Genomic DNA, 19,249 nt, shown 5'->3' on the forward strand with positions numbered 1-19,249 from the left:
CAATATCCGCGTAAAGCAGTTTACAAACTCGCTTCGTTCAATTTCCTAAGTGGGGAGACATTAAAATTTGAGTGCCGGAGATTTATTACAAGAAGTTGCTAAAGGTTCTCGGGAAATAAGAAGTAAATTGATACGCGCGTTAAAGTGAAGCGATTAAAGTTAAATAAAATGTTAATCGTAGAAATAGCAATTTGCTTATTTATTCCGTATCTTTTAAGTTTGTTAAAATTAACGGTGTAGATAATTTATGACGAAAAAAACTGAGTATATTAATAATTAATCTTATTACAAAACTACTTATAAAATTGAGATAATAAATTGATATTATATGATCGAAGTTTTATTAATATAATGACTGATATTTTCTAAAAATATAAAAATATAAAAATTTCTAATGTAATTATATACAAAAATAAAATAAAGTTATGGTGACTAAAATATCCAATTTGTACCATTACTATTAAAAGATATGGGAAAACTTCGTTTATCTACTGCTTTTTTTAAGGCAAAGGGAAGAAATTAGGCCGACCTAACAACTTTCAACAAGTCGCAGGATTAGATCCCCTCGTAAAGAATTTTCTTTCACCTTCGTTTCGCTTGCGTGCTTCCCCAAATTGGCAGCATTGGAACTAAGAGAAAAATAGAAAGAAAGAGAGAAAGAAAACAGTAGGACAACTTCTGTAAGGATAAGAAATACGAAAAAATATTTTATTGAAGATAGTATATCACGTATTTGAGATTAATGTATCTTTACTTCGATTCTCTGTCGATGTTGTAAGGCTCCTTTCTGTCATCACCTTCCCCTTTCTATATCGAATCCTCTCCTTTTTCCACGCTCAGAATAGCATGTGAAACGAATGAGACACTTCGTTTCGTTCAACTCCCAGAATAAATATTGACCCGAAGAAGTAGTCGGTTTTTGGTATCAATATTTGATTTTCTTATATCCGAAGGAACACACACACACACACACACACACACACACACACACACACACACACACACATGTATGTATGTATGTATGTATATGTGTGTGTGTGTGTATATATATATATATATATATATATATATATATATGCGCGAAATTTAAGTATGCAGTCTATCTTGTTAAAATTTATGGTAGATATTATGTTGTAAAATATAAAGAACAAATCATAAAAAGAATTAAATAATACTATCTTTATAATATAAAGTATATAAAGCAAATTGCCTCTAGACGCTAGTTTTCATTATTAAATCAGTTTTGTTTAAACTCAGCTTATAAACACAAACTGACTTATCTTATAACAATAATAATTAGTGAATGTATTAAAATAGTTAATTCCATATTAAAGAATTTAGGAAAATTTCTGGATCTAAATAGATAAATTTTCTTGAAATTTTATACGATTAATATGCGGCTAAATATATGTATTATAATACAATATTTATAATATTGCATTATATGAAGAAAAGAGAAAATTATGATAGTTATTTAATCAAGTCTGATTTTCTGAAATCTCAAATATATTAAAAATTTAAACAAAAAAAATGAAAATAAGATTCTCTTCATGATTATAATTTATAATTGTATGCATTTTCAATATAAGCGTACTTCTAATACATACATTTATCTTCTACGAAATAATGTAGCATGTACTTAAATCGAAAGTGTATATAGCGTAAGTATGATACATTTCATACGCTAATGTATTTCCCGGCAATATCTTCTTGCAGCTTACTTAAGATCCAGTAGTCGTCTATCATTTATTATATAATATGTTCGCGTATTTCGAATTACATAAATACTCAATTTATGTGCCATGTAAAACAAATGCATAGATGTGTGAATACATCAAACAAGAAAAATAATATAACTTTAATTTATTCCGTTCGCGCATATCAACATCATAGAGAGTCTCAGTCAAACTCACCTGCTACTATTGACGGAAGTATTGCTCCTGCTGCGTCTGGAAATGATAGAATCACCTCGATTTACGACACCCTTGTGAGTGATACTAAAAGCTCTAAGCCTGTACAAGTCATCGCTAGCCCTGGGGTTATACGCTTTTTCCGGTAGACTGTGCACACGTGGTCGTATGTGATCCGGTACTGTAATATAATAAAAAAAATATTAAAATTTATTTAAAAAATTTCTAATAATTAATATCTAGTATAATTAAATATGTGAAATCTATTTATGTAGATACAAATATAAAAGAAAAAAGTATATAGCTATAAATATATCTAATAATTACATATAATATTTTAATATAATAATTATATTGACAGTATTGATTATTTAATAATATAATAGCAGCAAACTGTTAAATTATTTATTTCAAATAATAGAAAGAAAGAAAAAGAAAGATATAAATCGTATATATCTATTCCGTCTATTTTTATTTTCATAATAATTATTTTAAAAATTCTTTTTTTATCTATATCTAGAGTGCGCGCAAGAGATACGAATCATGATGATAAACGACTTTAACGTGCCTCATTATATTCTCCCAATATAATTTAAAAGTGATTGCTATGAATAATCAAAAGCATACAACGGCTTATTGCACACATGATAAATATTGCGGCTTTTGATAGAATTAAAATCAACGGATTGATCTATACATCGACATACGTAGACAATTAATCTGTATTGCGCGAAAGCAAGTTACAAATTTATCCGTTGTAAAATTCTTGACTTAAAATATATCCTTTTATTCTGTTATGTGTATCGAACTTATATCCATTGTAATTAATTAGCCAGCGATCGTACGCGTTACTAACACTTATGTCATGGGAAACACTTTACAGCGCGTATGACAACGTCCCGACTTTTGTACGACGTTATTACACCGTTAACACGACTAGATAAACGACAATCGATGATAGCTAAACCAATATCGTCGAGTTAAATATTCAATTCCATTACCGAGCGATATCGATTCAACGTCGAATATACTGTATATTACATAGTAATAATTTTAGTATGCAACTCGAGTACTGACCATCTCGCATAATTACTAGTCAAACACTGAATGTTCATCAAAAGTTATCAATTATCAACATGTTGTTTTGATTCATTTAAGTTGCTTCTCACATTTTTACTGAAATATTATATACAAGTCGAATACGAAGCAATAATACACAAAAATCAGCGTAAACGGAAGAAATATAGTGTACGAAAATGAAAAATAGGAAGAGAGAAGAGACAGACATACAAATGAGATACCGTTTCCGAGTTCATTTACTTTCAAGCATGCTATTTCGCTCGGATAACGAAAATGAAGCGGGTCAACGTGGGCGACCGCTCGCTATAATTTGTCACCCAAACGTGTCGACGGACTTGGATGATTAGACAGCGGAAAGAATTGCCTCGTAGCTGCTTTGTCGTACAAAGAATTATTGCGACGATATCATAAATCGTACGAATATCATTGTAACAAATGTACTGTGAATTCCACGATATAATCAGTTATCCCATGTAATAAAATCCTACGTCGGAACGGATCTCGGACACGTAATATTACCAGTCGCATACTAATCGATAACCTTCCCAAACAAACGACGTATGTAATTAACTGAACACATAATTATCGGTTACAGTTTTTAAATACGACAAATATGAAAGATTTCAGAGACAGATTATTCGTATTAACTTCGTATTAAATTATACAAAATAACTGACAATATGAATACGCACTGTGAAATACAGATTTAATCGTGGCGTAAAAAATGAATTAGTACAACTTGTTATATACGTTAGAATATAATCAAATATATGGTTTAAACTTATATATATATATATATAAGTTTAAACCATATATTTTATAATCTATTAACGTAATACCATAATCAACGAAAATTGAGATATAAAAATAACTTCAAATTTTTATATCTTTTCACAACTTTTAGCATGTCAATTTAAATATCTTTATAAATTCCTTCCAAATTAAAATTTTCTTAAATAAAATTGATCGTTCAACATTATATAAAGCCTAAAAATCTTCCGCATCTCTCACTAAAATTTAATTCACAAAAAACTCTCTAAATCTTTATTAAAAATTATTTTATATAAAAATATTTCACAAACTGCACTTGTATTTAGATCACACATTAATACTCTAGAAGACAATCCGGGCTTCCATGTAGAATTCGATTAAAAGACCTCTCAAACGAGAATGAACTAATCAAGACGCATTTTTCAGGATTCAAGATCTCATTCTTTTATCAAGACCGACCGCTGAGTCGAGTAAGAAGGAGGATCGATCGATCGATTCGGTTTAGTTAGCAAGTTTAATTGGATCGCTACTTTTATGACCGAACTCAACAGACTTGTTTCCGATTTACAAGGCTTTTCAAATAAATAATATCGCATGCTATAAAAACTGACCTGGCGCGAGTGACGTCGATCATTAGCGATCTTAACAAAATGATTTATAGGATTTATTATCCTTATAACTGCGCAAGTCATCTATCACTATACTTCCTATCTTATGCATTCTCATTTATGCTTTTTCTATGCAATATATGAAAGTGACATAAATAAAATTATTAATAAAAATAACTAAATTATTCTATCCAAAGAAAATCGAAGCTGCGAATTTTAATTTGTTTGTGTTTTTGATTTCTTGTACTCGTAGATTTATGCACGCTGTTGGTATCATGTCAAAAGACGTGTCTCATCATTTTAGTTGTTGAGAATCGCTGTAGTTATTTTGCACAAAACTTGCATCTATTTTCTTAACGTATTGCGATAAAATTATGCGATTAAACTAAACAATACAATAGAATATGCATATGCTTTTTTCTTTTTTAAATTAAATATCTTTTTATTATCTAAAAAAATTGTTTATGTTTAATCTTATCATAATATTGAAATCATTTTTATAGGTTAATTTAAAAAAACTGATATATTTTATTTATTGAATAAAATTATGAGATATTTCTATTCTACTGTATCTTCCAAATTTCTAATAATATCACATTCATAAAATTAAATATTTGACATGTTTGTATTTTTCATTATTGATATTGTTTGACACATATTGTTTGACACTCTACTATACATAATATTTCAAATAGCAGTCAATCAATGCATCAATATCAAATATCAATCAATAAAAAAATATATATATTTATAATTCATATTGTGTTTTAACCATGCGATAAGGCAAACAATATTGTCATATAACTCAAACATTTCTCAATCAATCTCGCACTTATAATTATGTCATATTATTTTCACATGTATTTCTGTAGATTGTACTTGATAACTAGTAAAAGTACACATCTTTTGTCTATATGTATTAGAGCATTTCAACCTTTAATATAGTTACATTCAACTGGACATTTAAGAAATTTGAAACACATGATACTTGACAAGAAATTCGTAGTTATGTGTATAAATATAAGTTAATATCTAATTAATTTTATTAATTATTTAATTAATTTTATTAATTATATAATTAACTTATATTTATATCATGTCTATGTCAATACATCTTCGTTATTGACTTTTGAAAATGTGCATTGTTATCAATTATACATAAAATTAACAATAAAATATAAATAAAACTTAAAATGCGAATACATGTTTTAGCTTCATATATATATTTAATTTCTGCAACATTAAATTCCGATAATCTTTTTCAAAAGTTTCAAATAAATGATAAAAATCAATAGCTATTTATCAATTTATCATATTTTTCTGTGCATTTTTTCTTGGGTATTCTCAACAATATTGAACAAAAATCGAAAGTAAGAAATTTACATTTTAATGTGCATAAAAAAATTAATAATTCACGATTATATAAGACGATCAGAGCATTATATCTGTGCTGCCGAAATTCTGCTTCACTGGAATCCAATCTTGAGAAAGAAGAGGGTTTATAGAAAATGGTGAATAATAAAACAGATTTCGTCGAAGGCAACGTATTAAGCGACGGAGGGTAGAAAGCATCCTATCAGAAAGACTTGTAAAGGAACGACAAATCTTCTTTTTATTTTATTTTGCCGCGTACACTGTTCTTATCATTACTAAGGTAATTTCATGCAAGGCGAAAAAATGCTATCTACCCAAAGAATGCAGAAGCTTCTGATTTCTGGAAATTTCGTATTAAAATTTTATACAAAAACCATCGCGAAAAAAATATATTGTTTAAAATAATATATTCTTTCTTAAATATTGTAATATATTCTTCATCAATTAAGATTCTCCCATATACATATGATAATCTAATTTTCGAATTATATATTTTCACATCTTTAAAACTCTCTGCTTTTATAATCAAGTTTTTTTTAAAGAGATTTGTAATCTCCTAAAACATTTTTATATAGATCATCATTTTTTAATTAAATATATAAGATCTGTTTGCATGTGTGAATTTGTGTGAATGTGTATATCTTATTAAATATAGAGATTGTCTTAATATAAAAAAAATAATAATAATATTCTGATATAAACACATTGAAAGAAAATCTCTGATGATTAATCTTTTATTGTCTTCATTCCACACGTTGCGACTTACAATCACAAATTACTTTGCGGCAAGGAGTCTCATGCTGTTTGCACAAAGTATTTACGAAGACGATGAGCGAGTAATTAATTTCCGGCGTGTTAGGATAGCTACTTCGAATACCTGGATAATCCGACAATTTCATGTGGTTTTCAAGTTACACCAGAATCAGAGAGTTTTTGATCAGACAGGACGGTTCATTCAAATAGCTGCCGGCTATATATATAAAGCTCGAAATAAAACATTCGATAAATTAAATTACTTTCGATTTCAAAGATTTTAAATCATTCCCAGATTTTCAAACTAATAAATGCATTAACATTTTATATTAATTAAAAAAGACATTAAAAATACTTAACTATTATACTAGTGTTATAATATACAACTATCAAAACGTGAAATTAAATCAATTATTATATTTCATAAAACAATTAGTCACATATGATCCGAACAAGATTACAATTCAGATATGCATTCGCAAGATGTCGCAATCTACGAAATTGCTCTACACGATGAGATTCGAGCGACCGATATTAATTTTATACTTCGCGCACGTATATTAAACTCAATATTACGGCTTCAAGTGCGATGAACGGTTAATTAAAGCATCGCAGACGGCGCGACTGCCATAAGGGTACAACTTTTGCGTTGTTATAGAGGAAATGAAGAACTTTGAGCTTTCAGACTATATATACTCACTCCCCTTCTCCGTTTCTAGAAATGCAAATGCACGAACAGCTTTCGTCATTCTCATCCGCGAGAGAAAACCCGCTATTCGCATAAATAAATCTAGCTCGAAAGTAGGCCACGTTTAGAAATTAATTTTGCGGCAGTTACACGTGCAGGAGACATTCATAATTCCTTTATATCAACTCACTATACCGTAAATTTGACACGCGCGATACGCACATTTCACGTGCTAAAACAACATCTCGCGCACATCCGTATATATTAATATGTAATTATTTTATTTAGTCACTGTTGGATAATTTGGAGATATAACTACATTTACATTTATGGTTAAACGTAACAAGAAGAACCGTTTTAGTCTTTTACTATTCATTAGGCAAAGAAAAGATTATCGCAAAAGCAACGATATTAAAGCTGCTTCACATTTGTATAACATCAAAGCATAAAATAATAATAACCGATGGATCGTGCAAATGAGAATAAATATCGTATTAATTTCTTATATTAAATTGTATGATATCGTTATCTTTTGCCACAATCAAAATATAAAAAGTGATGTAGGAAAGTAAAGCTAGTATGTCAAAATGACAGTTTACTCTCTTTCTATTTGTTCTGGAATTCGTATAATAAAAATTCGTGGAAAGTAAAATTTCAGAAGAATAAATGCATCGTGTGCATTTTTTAAAAATAAAAATTGGAGTCAGTAGTACAATATTAAAAATTCGATATTGAATAAAATTCATTTCCACACAAAGTCCAATAAATTGTACGATATTTTTGCAAAATGTACATAATAATATTGTATAGAATGTGCTCACTCTTGAATATTGACAGCGAATTTATCAGCAATCATGGAAAAGTAGTAGACTCTGATCGATACATCGAACTATTCATTTAGAAATAAATGACTTCTGTCAAGCCTTGTTCACATTGCAACTTATCAAGAGTTATAATGATTTTATTGTTAATAATCGTAACATGTCTAAATCATTAAAATTTTAAATAAATAATTGATTGAGAATTTAGTCAAAATTTATTATTAAAATAAGTCCAATTTTCTCTAACAAAAAAATTTTAATAAAAATGTTTACGAGAACATAAGAAACAATAAGTTATTAAAACATTAAATATAATATAATAAATTAATTTGCTTTTATCTACACTACTGCATAATATTTTTAAATAGTTATGCTCGTGTAGTTACAATACATTCTGTTCTATAGGATATTTATACGTTATGATTATTCGTAAACATACTAACAGCAATGTCGCTGGTCAACATGTCGAATAAATATTCAATCATGATTGATACCGCAGATTATGCATATTTGGATTTCAAATATGAAAGCTATTGTCGGTCTCATATTGAAATCTGTCACTTTAAAGTTTCTTTAGAAAGGTTGAATTAGAAATCACATATTGAAATTTCTCAACAAAGATTATAAATATTTAATTTATATATATGTAGATATATGTATATATATATGTGTGTGTGTGTGTGTGTGTGTGTGTGTGTGTGTGTGTGTGTGTGTGTGTGTGTGTAATATATGTATACATACATACATACATATAAATTAAAATGTGTTCAATTCAATTTTTCTAAGACTATGCATGATATATTTTAAAAATATTAGTTTAATTTAATTATTAAACTCAAGTTTTTTTATACTCGATGTATATTCGATATTTTTAATATTCGAAATGCTGTAATTTTTTTATATGGTTTATATATATTGTCAATACGCATGAATTTTTTTAATGTCACAAGACAAATTTTCTTTCACACCAATCGGCGAACTCACAGAACGCGTTTATCTTATTGTCGCTGATGTTTCCTTTGATGAACAAACTATACATTCAAAGTTTTAACCAGGCCAAACGTAATTGATGACGTCAAGCTTTTGATAAGAGGTCAATCCGATAAATAGGCATACATGGAAAAAGTATACAATACGAAACTCTAAAAATTAACACGAATATCATATAAACTTTATATATAAAATTGTTTATATATAAAATATATAAACAATTATAGTCTGATGATACGTTATAGTCTGATGATTGTTAGATATAATTAGAAAAATATCTTTAGATATCTTTTATGTAGCAGATAAAATGTGAAGAATAATAAAATAGTTATAGATATATATAAAAGAGAGTTATCTTATTAAACAATATATAAAAAATATGCGTAAAAAATTGAAATTTTTGTCAAAGAAAATACAAATTTTAATAATTTTATAAGTTATACATAAAATAAATATTAAATTTGGTCCAAGCAAAAACGTGATCTCTCTATTAAGAATATCGGGAAAACATACAAAACAAAAGGTACCATAATTAAGTAAAATAATTAAGTAAAATAACAGCAAAGTAAAGCTTTGCCTTTTATATCGTCTTATGTAACATTTTGCCACGTGAAAACTAGTTAAGAAAAAACTAATTATTGCAAAATCTTGCATAATTTCTTTTATAATTTTAATATTTTATACATATACATATATATCTTATATAAATGTATTATATAAATGTTATGCTCTCTTTTGTATTACAAATCATAAATCAAAACTAACTCAATTTAATCGAGACATGTTAAATTTTTTTGTTATATTATAATTTTATATTACAAATATATATAAATATATTGTAAACATAAACCTTTCTTTTGTGCTAATGGAATAAACCATTTTTAATATATCATGATTATTACTTTAATTCTTCAATTCTTAAAAAACTCAGAAAATATATTACTTCAATCTTGAACTTTAAACATAGATATACATATCTGATAATTATAAATGCACTCACCTGGTAGCTCAAGAAAATTCGAAGTTCTGCGTTGTCGGCCACGCGGATGAGCGTTAAAATTTAATGGACCTACATCTTCATTGGTAACGTTGGATATGTTGGAACATTGACTATCGCGGGAGCCACGTCTGGATGCCAGATATGCTGTAACATAATTGCATACGAGAGTTTCGTGAAAATCTAACCCAGCCCATTTGCATCGTGTGTTCAAAAGGGATCGTCAAACAGTAAACCGCATCATGATGCGCCATACTATTTCGGTGTGTATGTTACATCGTGTACTGATATATTGTTGTGAGAGCGCGATGTTTGAGGAAATGTTCATCATCAATGTTATGTTATGCCCATTAAATTTTCATGATTCCAGAACACTCGCAAGAATAAATTTTTGATGGTGAGAAATATGAGAGTGACATCTCTTTACGAAACGAATATACGTACATCAGGAATATACATTTAAAAGTCACTAAACAGTAATCTACTTTCACATTAATTTCAATTTCACTAAACAGTAAAATAGTTTTATATTAAGATACTTTTAATATTTTTACTACTACCGTGATATTGAAAGATAAGTTCTTATTATTCAAGAATTATAAATAAACTCCCGCAAAATATATATTTCAATAAAATGTCATCTCAATTCAACTAACCGATATTTAATTTTCCTCAAATCAAGTAATATTTCAATAATGTCTCTGACGTTCGATTACATGAGAAATATCTCGCAAATCTGTCAAATTTATAATTTCACACGTGTTTCACGGGATTATTTTCCTACCAATCTAACCAATGAAACTACCAAACTAATGAAAGTCGAATGGCCAATAATCGAAGAGAATTGGAGGATTAAATCTCAAGAGTATACTACAGCTTTTTCATTTAGCTTTATTCAGGAGCGAAAAGACATAATAAATAAAGAAAAGATAAAGAGAACGCAAAAAGCGGAATAACAAAAACGAAAAAAAAAATCGGAAATAAGAAAAGATTCAAAAAGAAGAAAATATCAAAATAAATAAAGAGATTGAATCAATTTTATTTATTCTCTTTGATCTGATCACACATCATATAGATTCATGCCAAAAAGCAATTATGAGAGCTTCTTGTACATATGTATGTATACATATATGTATATGTACATGCGCGTATATAAATTACAAATGCGTTTAACACATAAATTACAAAGCTTGCATTATGCCCATTATTAAAGTGCGTTATGGATTTTCATCAATAGAAGAGTACTCGGTTGGATTAAAAGAACAAGTGATTCGCAGACTACGAATTTTGCCATGGCAAAATCCCAAATTTCACTTCCACGGAGGCCAATTATCGGTAGCTAGTGCACGTGCCGAGATTATTCACGTGTCGTCGTCGTAATTCTCGTTTCCACCCGAATCGATCTGCGTCACGCTCGCTATAGTAAGGACTTTAATCACAATATCCCACACAAAAAATCTACTGTGATTGTGATGACCGCAATATTATAAATATTGGAACACAAAAAGTTTGCATTTTATTAGTATTTAAATTATTTATTTTAAATTATTATATTATTATAAATGTGTACGCTATCGTAATGCTTGCAAATGTAAATATTAACAATATAGTTGTTAATAATAAGTGAATCTTAGTTATAATAAAGTTAATATAAAATTAACTCAATTATCAAAATAAGAGAGAGGGAGAGAGGAAGAGTTAACGAGAGATTTTAATTTATAAAATTTTTGAAAATATGATATTAAATGAACGATATTAAATTAAAGAGAGTAAGAATATCGTAATTGTTAGAAATTTAATTGTTACAAAGTTATTAAAATTTATCACAAAATTATAAACATAAAATTATAAATATTTTTATTTACATTTAATTTTATATATTAGTTATTAAGCTACGTTATATAATATCTTTAATCAAATAAAAGTCAGAAAAGAAAGAGCGAACAAATAAACGAACAAATTTCGTGCCTCTTGAAAACATCGGCTGTCGATTATTGCCAAAATCGAGCCATCCATACAAAAATAAGAGACAGAGAAAGATTTAATCGAAAAATATCCTTTGTTAAACGGAGATGAAAAAGTTTCGTGGAAAAGAGAAGAAACTCACCAAGACCGCCTTTCATAGAGCCTCTCCTTCTGGGGCTGGATAGCATAGTGATCTCAGTATCAGCCTCGCCCATATCTGTCAGATCGCTGGTTGATCGTCGAGATATATTTTTTTCGCCCCTTCTATGTTTCGAGCGCTTTTTTAAACCCTCATGATATTCACGACCAACTTCGTCCAGGCATCCTTGACTCTTATTAAAGCGGCCGTTCATCTTTATACTTTTCGACCTTTCGCCGGTTACCTCGGTGGCTTTTTCGTGCATACCAAGAGAACCCTCCATAGATGATGTTTTGCCCATGTCGTTACTGTTGTATCCCACGATCTCTCTGCTGACACCCTTCTGATCCACATCCGGACTTCGATCCGTTTTGGTCGGACTGGTCGAGTTATGCGACGTCGGCATTACTATTGTCGGCGACATGGGACTCTTCAAACTCATCAGGCCGAAGCAGGAATTTCTTCGCCGATCAAAGGGTTTCGGACTCCTCTGACCATAACTGCATGATGAATTGACTGATCTACTACGATCGATCGTCGATGACGAGGTCGTTGACATTGGGTAGCTCGCTGCTTGTTTCAAATTCTTGCGCGGATCGCAGAACTGAAAGATGGGCGATTTGTGGCCAGGTGAGTGCAGTATTTCGCTGTTGGGAGTCATGGGACTTTGCGGTGGACCCGTAACGCGGGTATAGTAACTGGGACTCCTGGGGCTCCTGGGACTCCTGGGCCCGCGCTGCTGCTCGAGCTCGCCGGCGCGCCCAAACTCGTCGAAGTCGAAGTTCGTGTTGGGTGTCTCCGGGTAGTACTCGGGCGGAAATTCGAAGACCAGCGGGGTACCGGGCGACTTGGTCAACGATTGACCGCGAGTCGGACTCCTTTGTTCGGTGATCGGCATCTGCTGCTGATTGCGAGGTAGCGCTGGCAATTGCCGCGGGCTCCTCGGAGATTTCAGATGAATCGATTGTCCGGGACTGTTCGTCGCCATCTCCGACACAAAGTCTCTCTGACGGATTTAGCTTCCTTCCGGATCGCGTTATCTCTGACAGATCGACGCTCTGAGCCGGATACTTATCGTGACTTTGTCATTGTCGCGTTGCAGAAACGATTGCCGTCGGCTTTCAAGCTAATCCGTAAATGTCGTCTACAACAGCCGCTCTTCTCATTTCAATGGATTTGCTGTCAAATTCAATTTTTATATAAATCTACATAATTGAAAAATGTTGCGGAATAAATGCGCTTAATTATCGTTCTAGCTAAATAAGTTTTCTGGATTGTCAAACACAAAATTTAATATTTATGTTAAATAAGAAGTATAATTGAAAAAATGAAATTATTATGTATACATAATTTTTTAACAAATTTTTTTCATATTATATATATATATGGAGTTCAGTAATCAATAGTTTTTTATTTACATTAAAATTAAAAGCATAATATATAAAGTTTAAGAAAAATTTTCACATATAATTACTTATTTCAAAGAAAATTTTTCTCTCTTTCACACACATACACACATACACACACACAAAGAGAGGAAAGGATACAAAGAGAGAGAGAGAGAGAGAAAGAGAGAAAGAGAGAGACAGAGAAGAGAAAGAGTTTAAGTTTTACATACACTTAATCATTTTATATTTCTTTAAAACTTCGATTTTCCAGAAAGTTATCTTAAATAGATTTAATTAAACGAAAAATTACTTCATCTCATATTTAATCGATTTCTGATTAATTAATTATGATGAAATTTACGCGCGCGCGATGTTACTCTGTAATATAGCGCGTGACCTATAATCGCAAGGTTAAAACGCACCTATGTCAAGTTCACGATCAAAATCTGTTGAAAATTATATATTGATGTAAATAAAATAAAAAAAGCATAAAATATTTTAAATTATTACTTCATTAGCATTGCTCTTTTAATCAAAATAAAAAGTCCATATAATAATTATTATGTAAAATAATGAATTTATTTTTTAAAAATTATGACGTTTAGTTAAACAAAAATTCAGTGTTTCCTAAATAAATATTTCTAAATATTTTTATTTCAGTCAAATTTTTTATATTTACTGCTGATTTAGAAAATCAGAAAATATATAATCTTATGACAATAAAAAATTTTAACAAAGGAAGATTGATCATTCAAAAAGTTATTTTCCAAATCATACAACAGCATTTAAACACTAATTGTCACGCGCACACATAACGTATTGTCTATGTTAAAATATGTAATAAATGATATGGATAATAAATAATAGGATACATGTGTCAATTACATCGTAAAATAAATAAATACGACGATATACACGAGATCATTGGCCAAAGCGATACACCAGTTAGCCGATTAGAGATTAACCTGTTGATCGTCGTTGTCGAAGAAAATCACGTTATCTAGTTGCGCCAAGATGTCAAACGGTAACGTTGTGGTGCCTGAAACGGCGAAATGCGAAATCTCGTATCGCGCTGATCAAAAAAATCTAATCCTAAATGGATAAACGCACTCGTCGAGTCGGACCAAATTTTGCGTCGCGAGGAGAACGAAACGTCGACACGAAGATGCCACTTCGGCGATGGCCGGCACGCTACTGAGGGGTTGCAATATAGAAGTTAACCCCGCACCACCCGCTTCGCATCCGCCGCAAGCCACCCTTCCCGCATCCAACTCGGCCCTGGGGCAATCTGTTGTTTTCTCTCTCGCATATACTCTTTCAATAATTCGTATTCGCGTTCGATGTTATTTACAACTTTAACGATTCTTATAGGGTCTTTATGATTTTAAAATATTTTAAAATATTTTATCTAAAAATAACGTCATATTTTTATTAATTTCATACTAGAAAATTTAGTTCTTTTGTTCTTTATTTTATCACGCGTTATAACATGTTTTCCACATTTTAATATTATTTATTATATTGTTAACAAAATTTATTATATAACAAAAAACTAAAAATAAATTATGTGAATCTATTTTCTTATCTTTACGCAAAGATATCTTTTAAAACTTGTAAAAAATAAATAAGTTTTGTAATTTACATGCGCAATTAAATATGTCATGTTCATCACGTATACTAAAATAATAAATTTAATAAAATCACCAGAGTCTTTAAGTTTTAATTAACGCTCTTTCTGGTCTATAAAAGTAATAAAGTCTATCGATAGTCTATCAAAAGTTATGTTTATGTCGAGGAAATTCATGGAGATACTGTGGACTTATTGAGGTCTGCTACGCAACAGTCTATCTATCTAACAGGTAGACGTGTAGTACATGTAGGTATATTGCAAAATCTAATATGCTTTAATGTTGGTTCAAGCCCGTTTACAGTTCGTCCTCTAATTAGTAAGGCACTATAGTACGCACTATGAAAGTGCGCGTGGAGGAATCTGATTTGGCCTTCTCATCAACAGCTCATCGATTGGCACTACACTCTCTACGAACACGTCAGTTTTTGGCAAGAGCTATAACACAGAGAAGCTTCGAATTGAATTTAGACGGTAGAGACTAAGTATTTGAGATGTAAGAAGGAAGAAGAGAAGCAAATTACATAATTTTATATTTAACATCGTTAAATAACACTTTCAATGAAGCAACTAATCGCAAAAAGCAAGATTCTGTATATTTCGCTAATATTTTGAATTTCCATTTTATTATTTGATAAATTCAAAATTGATTATCTACATAAAATAAAAGAAAATAAATTATCTATAATAATTCCCATGCATTAACTCTACTTAATTAAATTTGCATATTGAAAACTCAATGAAAATTTAATCAATTTTAGAAAAAAGATTATTAAAAAATATATGCCAATAATATAGTATTGCTTTATTTCATGATTTTTTTCAAGAAAAAATTTTCATAATTTATATTAAATTGTTAAAAAAAGAGTTGAATTAAAATTTTTAAAAAATTATCATGTTGGTAACAAATTATTTTTTTCATTTGATTTATATCATCCGAGCAATGCGGGAAACTAGTAATATCAAAGACCAGTAGAGAGCAGATATATACAGGGAAAATACCGATATCCAGATCAAATTGTGTACATATCACCTAAGCAATAAATTCTTCGTGCATTTCCAATTTATACGTATAGTATAATCGTCATTACAATATCTATAAAATAAAATTTACGTGATTAATTTTATAATTTAACATCTTAGGAAGCTTATACTACCGAATACTGCGACACTAGAAATATTATATTATTATTCTTGATATTTTTACTATTTGATATTTATTAATAATACTTCTACGTCATACGCTCATATTATTGATTCGATCATATCAAAACTGAAGAATCCAATGATAAAAAAAGAATTCACACTAACTTTTCATATATATATATATATATATATATATATATATATATATATATAAATGTATATATATGAAAAGTTTAGTCTCGATTCTCTTTCATAGAGCAATCTTATTATTAGAGATTCCTTTTCTAGAAATTATTCGTTCCAATTAAAACAGTCAAATACTTTTCGATTTTTAATTTAAAAAAAATATGCAAAAAATTGTGTAAATGTTGTGCAAACATGCGTTGTATAGTTGATAAGATAAATTAAAATATTTCTTTTTGCTTCGATAACAAGTAATGTTATTTGGATACATCCGTTTGTGATAAATATCGAACGCAATGAAAATATTTCAACTGCTTTTAAGTGATTAGTATTCAAATATAAAAACGCATTAGAGTTTCTATTCATGTCTTCCTATCTTTATCACTAATAATTATTCAATAATTTAAAATAAAAACCAGTTATTTCTTGTTTCATGTTGATAGAAAACGGACTTGCTTTAATGAAATTGTTTGTAGTTGTTAATAATTATTTATACCATCCGTGACGCCTTAAACGATAAATCATTTTATGTAAATATTTCTTATTTTTTTGTTTCGCTTATTTCATTTGCATTTCCGTTTTACTAAATTAATTTTTTATTAATTTACGTAGAAAGTACCAATTATTCATATAACAAATATTGTGATGAGTCAGCAGTATATTCTATCCATACATAAAATATAAAAAATTCAAATGTTCAACTCTAATGTAATAAACATTTTTTTACAATATTTTATTATTATTTCATAATAGCATAATATTTCAATGCTTAATGCTTTATATAGTGCAATATACTGAATTATACAATATAACATATCTATAGAATATTATTATTATTAGTAAATTTTATACAAGTTGTTTTCTCATTCTTAATCGCTCTATATTTCCATTCAATACATTCTTTACTTTGAATCCTTGAATTATTGTGGCATGTCGCAATCCCTCGTTCCAAAGCTATATAGAAACTTATCACGCTTCTTGTTTTTTGTGATATCTATTGAGGAAAGTCTAAGTATATGTATTAATAAAATTGTTACACCTAAACATCCAATCTTTACATTTCTAACATTATATATGAAAAATATAATTCTGCTATATATATTGTATATATGCTACAATTTTATATTATTTTGATATATTAGATGTTTATTATATGATCAATATTTTACTTATAAAGTCACCTAAAAAATATTTAAAAAAAAATTAATCTCATTATTTCAAATGAAATACATTCATATTATTAAATTATTTCTGCTTAATAGAATATCATTGAGTTACAATAAAAAATTTAAAAAAATAAAAAAATTAGAAAAAAATAAAAATTTAGAATTAAAAAGAATTTTGTAATTCTTATCTTTATTTTATATTTTGTTGAAAATTTTGTTTCACGTATATCATAGAGTAACGCCTAGAATGTGTAAACTACATTGGCACAATTGTAGTTATTTCTTTATGTTTCTTTTATATTTAATTTATTTAATCTAAATTTCTCAACATTTTATTCCCATTACAAAAAGAATCAAAAACTGAAACTAAAATATACCAATATTAATCAATTGTTATAAGAAGATAATAGTGTAATCATTTAACATAAATACTAAAGCATATCATACGAGTGGATGGAAGTTACATAGTAGTATCAGAAATCGTCAGATAGCAGATGCATACAATACGAATTTGAAATGACGAGACACGTACTGATGAGAATCATTATCAAGCAATCTTTTATTTCAAAAGAATAAAAATTTTCGCAATATATAAATATAAATTCAAAAGAATTATTTGATAATTTATCTCATTGATTACTTCAACTATTTTAATTTGATAAGCAATCGATTAAAATAATCGAATGACAGTCTGTAATTTGCAGCTTAATAAACTTGCATAGAAACGCTCAACATGCGATACAATTCCGCGTAATCATCGATTTATCATTAATAGATCTGTGAAAATCATTTACGAAAGTAGCACAATGATTCGGAAAATAAAAATACATCACGCAGAATTCTCAATGAAAGCAGGTACATGTCGCGTAATACATTAAATCATCTTATCTCTTAATGACATTTCCTGTCTAGATAAAATAATTCGAAATTTAATATTCGTAATTCGCCTTGATTGATAATTTTCACGTTATTACCATGATACATCATGTACAAAGAAATGATAACCTTGTACTTGATATTATATGCCACATTATAGTAATAATTCCTCGTAAAATATTGACGTCTGAAAGATTCTATTTTTATCAAACTACAGTAGACGTTATATATTATACCTATATGACGTATATAATTGTACATTGACTCACGTTTTTAACCTTTATTAACTTATTTAACATTTTCCATGCGTGGTTGATGATTAGATGACTCAAGTGTTTTGCAGTTTTATATATATTTAATAAATACATATTAAATCCATATTAAAAACTATATATTTATATTAATATCTGTATTAAAAGCTTATTTACTAAAATTTTGCTAAACATATTCAAAATGCATATTTATATAGACTTATTTTTTATCCAATTGTTTACACACACAATTTTTCTTTGTTAAAATGAAATAACACATTACTTTTTTATCGCAATGAGAATAATATTTTATATCGAATATTATATCGAATATTCTCAATGCATTAAATGCTTCATTATTTCTAAATAATTTGACATGTTTTTTTATATGTCATTATTTTAAAAAGTTATTATTGTAGTATTTTCTGTTAATGTTACCTATTAATATCTTATCATATTATAATCTCCTCTAGCGATTTATTTAAAAAAGAAAGATCAGGAATGAGAAATCTCCTA

At 28.8% G+C, this 19,249-nt stretch overlaps 1 protein-coding gene across 3 annotated transcripts in view; it reads right to left on the minus strand.

Moving 5' to 3' along the window:
* LOC105258030 overlaps window positions 1-14,712 on the minus strand; it is a 37,995-nt gene extending 23,283 nt beyond the window's left edge. For 2 of the 3 annotated variants that reach the window (XM_011269081.2, XM_025412241.1), the window contains exons 1-4: window positions 14,450-14,712; window positions 12,100-13,275; window positions 9,996-10,139; window positions 1,914-2,091 (exon numbers count right to left, since the gene is read on the minus strand). In XM_011269081.2, the coding sequence (XP_011267383.1) occupies window positions 1,914-2,091; window positions 9,996-10,139; window positions 12,100-13,084 (1,307 nt within the window). In that variant the 5' untranslated portion in view covers window positions 13,085-13,275; window positions 14,450-14,712. The other variant, XM_025412242.1, reaches the window with a different exon arrangement.
* Window positions 14,713-19,249: the final 4,537 nt, after the last annotated feature.

Source organism: Camponotus floridanus, unplaced genomic scaffold (genome assembly GCF_003227725.1).
Source record: "Camponotus floridanus strain SB8 unplaced genomic scaffold, Cflo_v7.5 scaffold5, whole genome shotgun sequence".
Taxonomy (NCBI): domain Eukaryota; kingdom Metazoa; phylum Arthropoda; class Insecta; order Hymenoptera; family Formicidae; genus Camponotus; species Camponotus floridanus.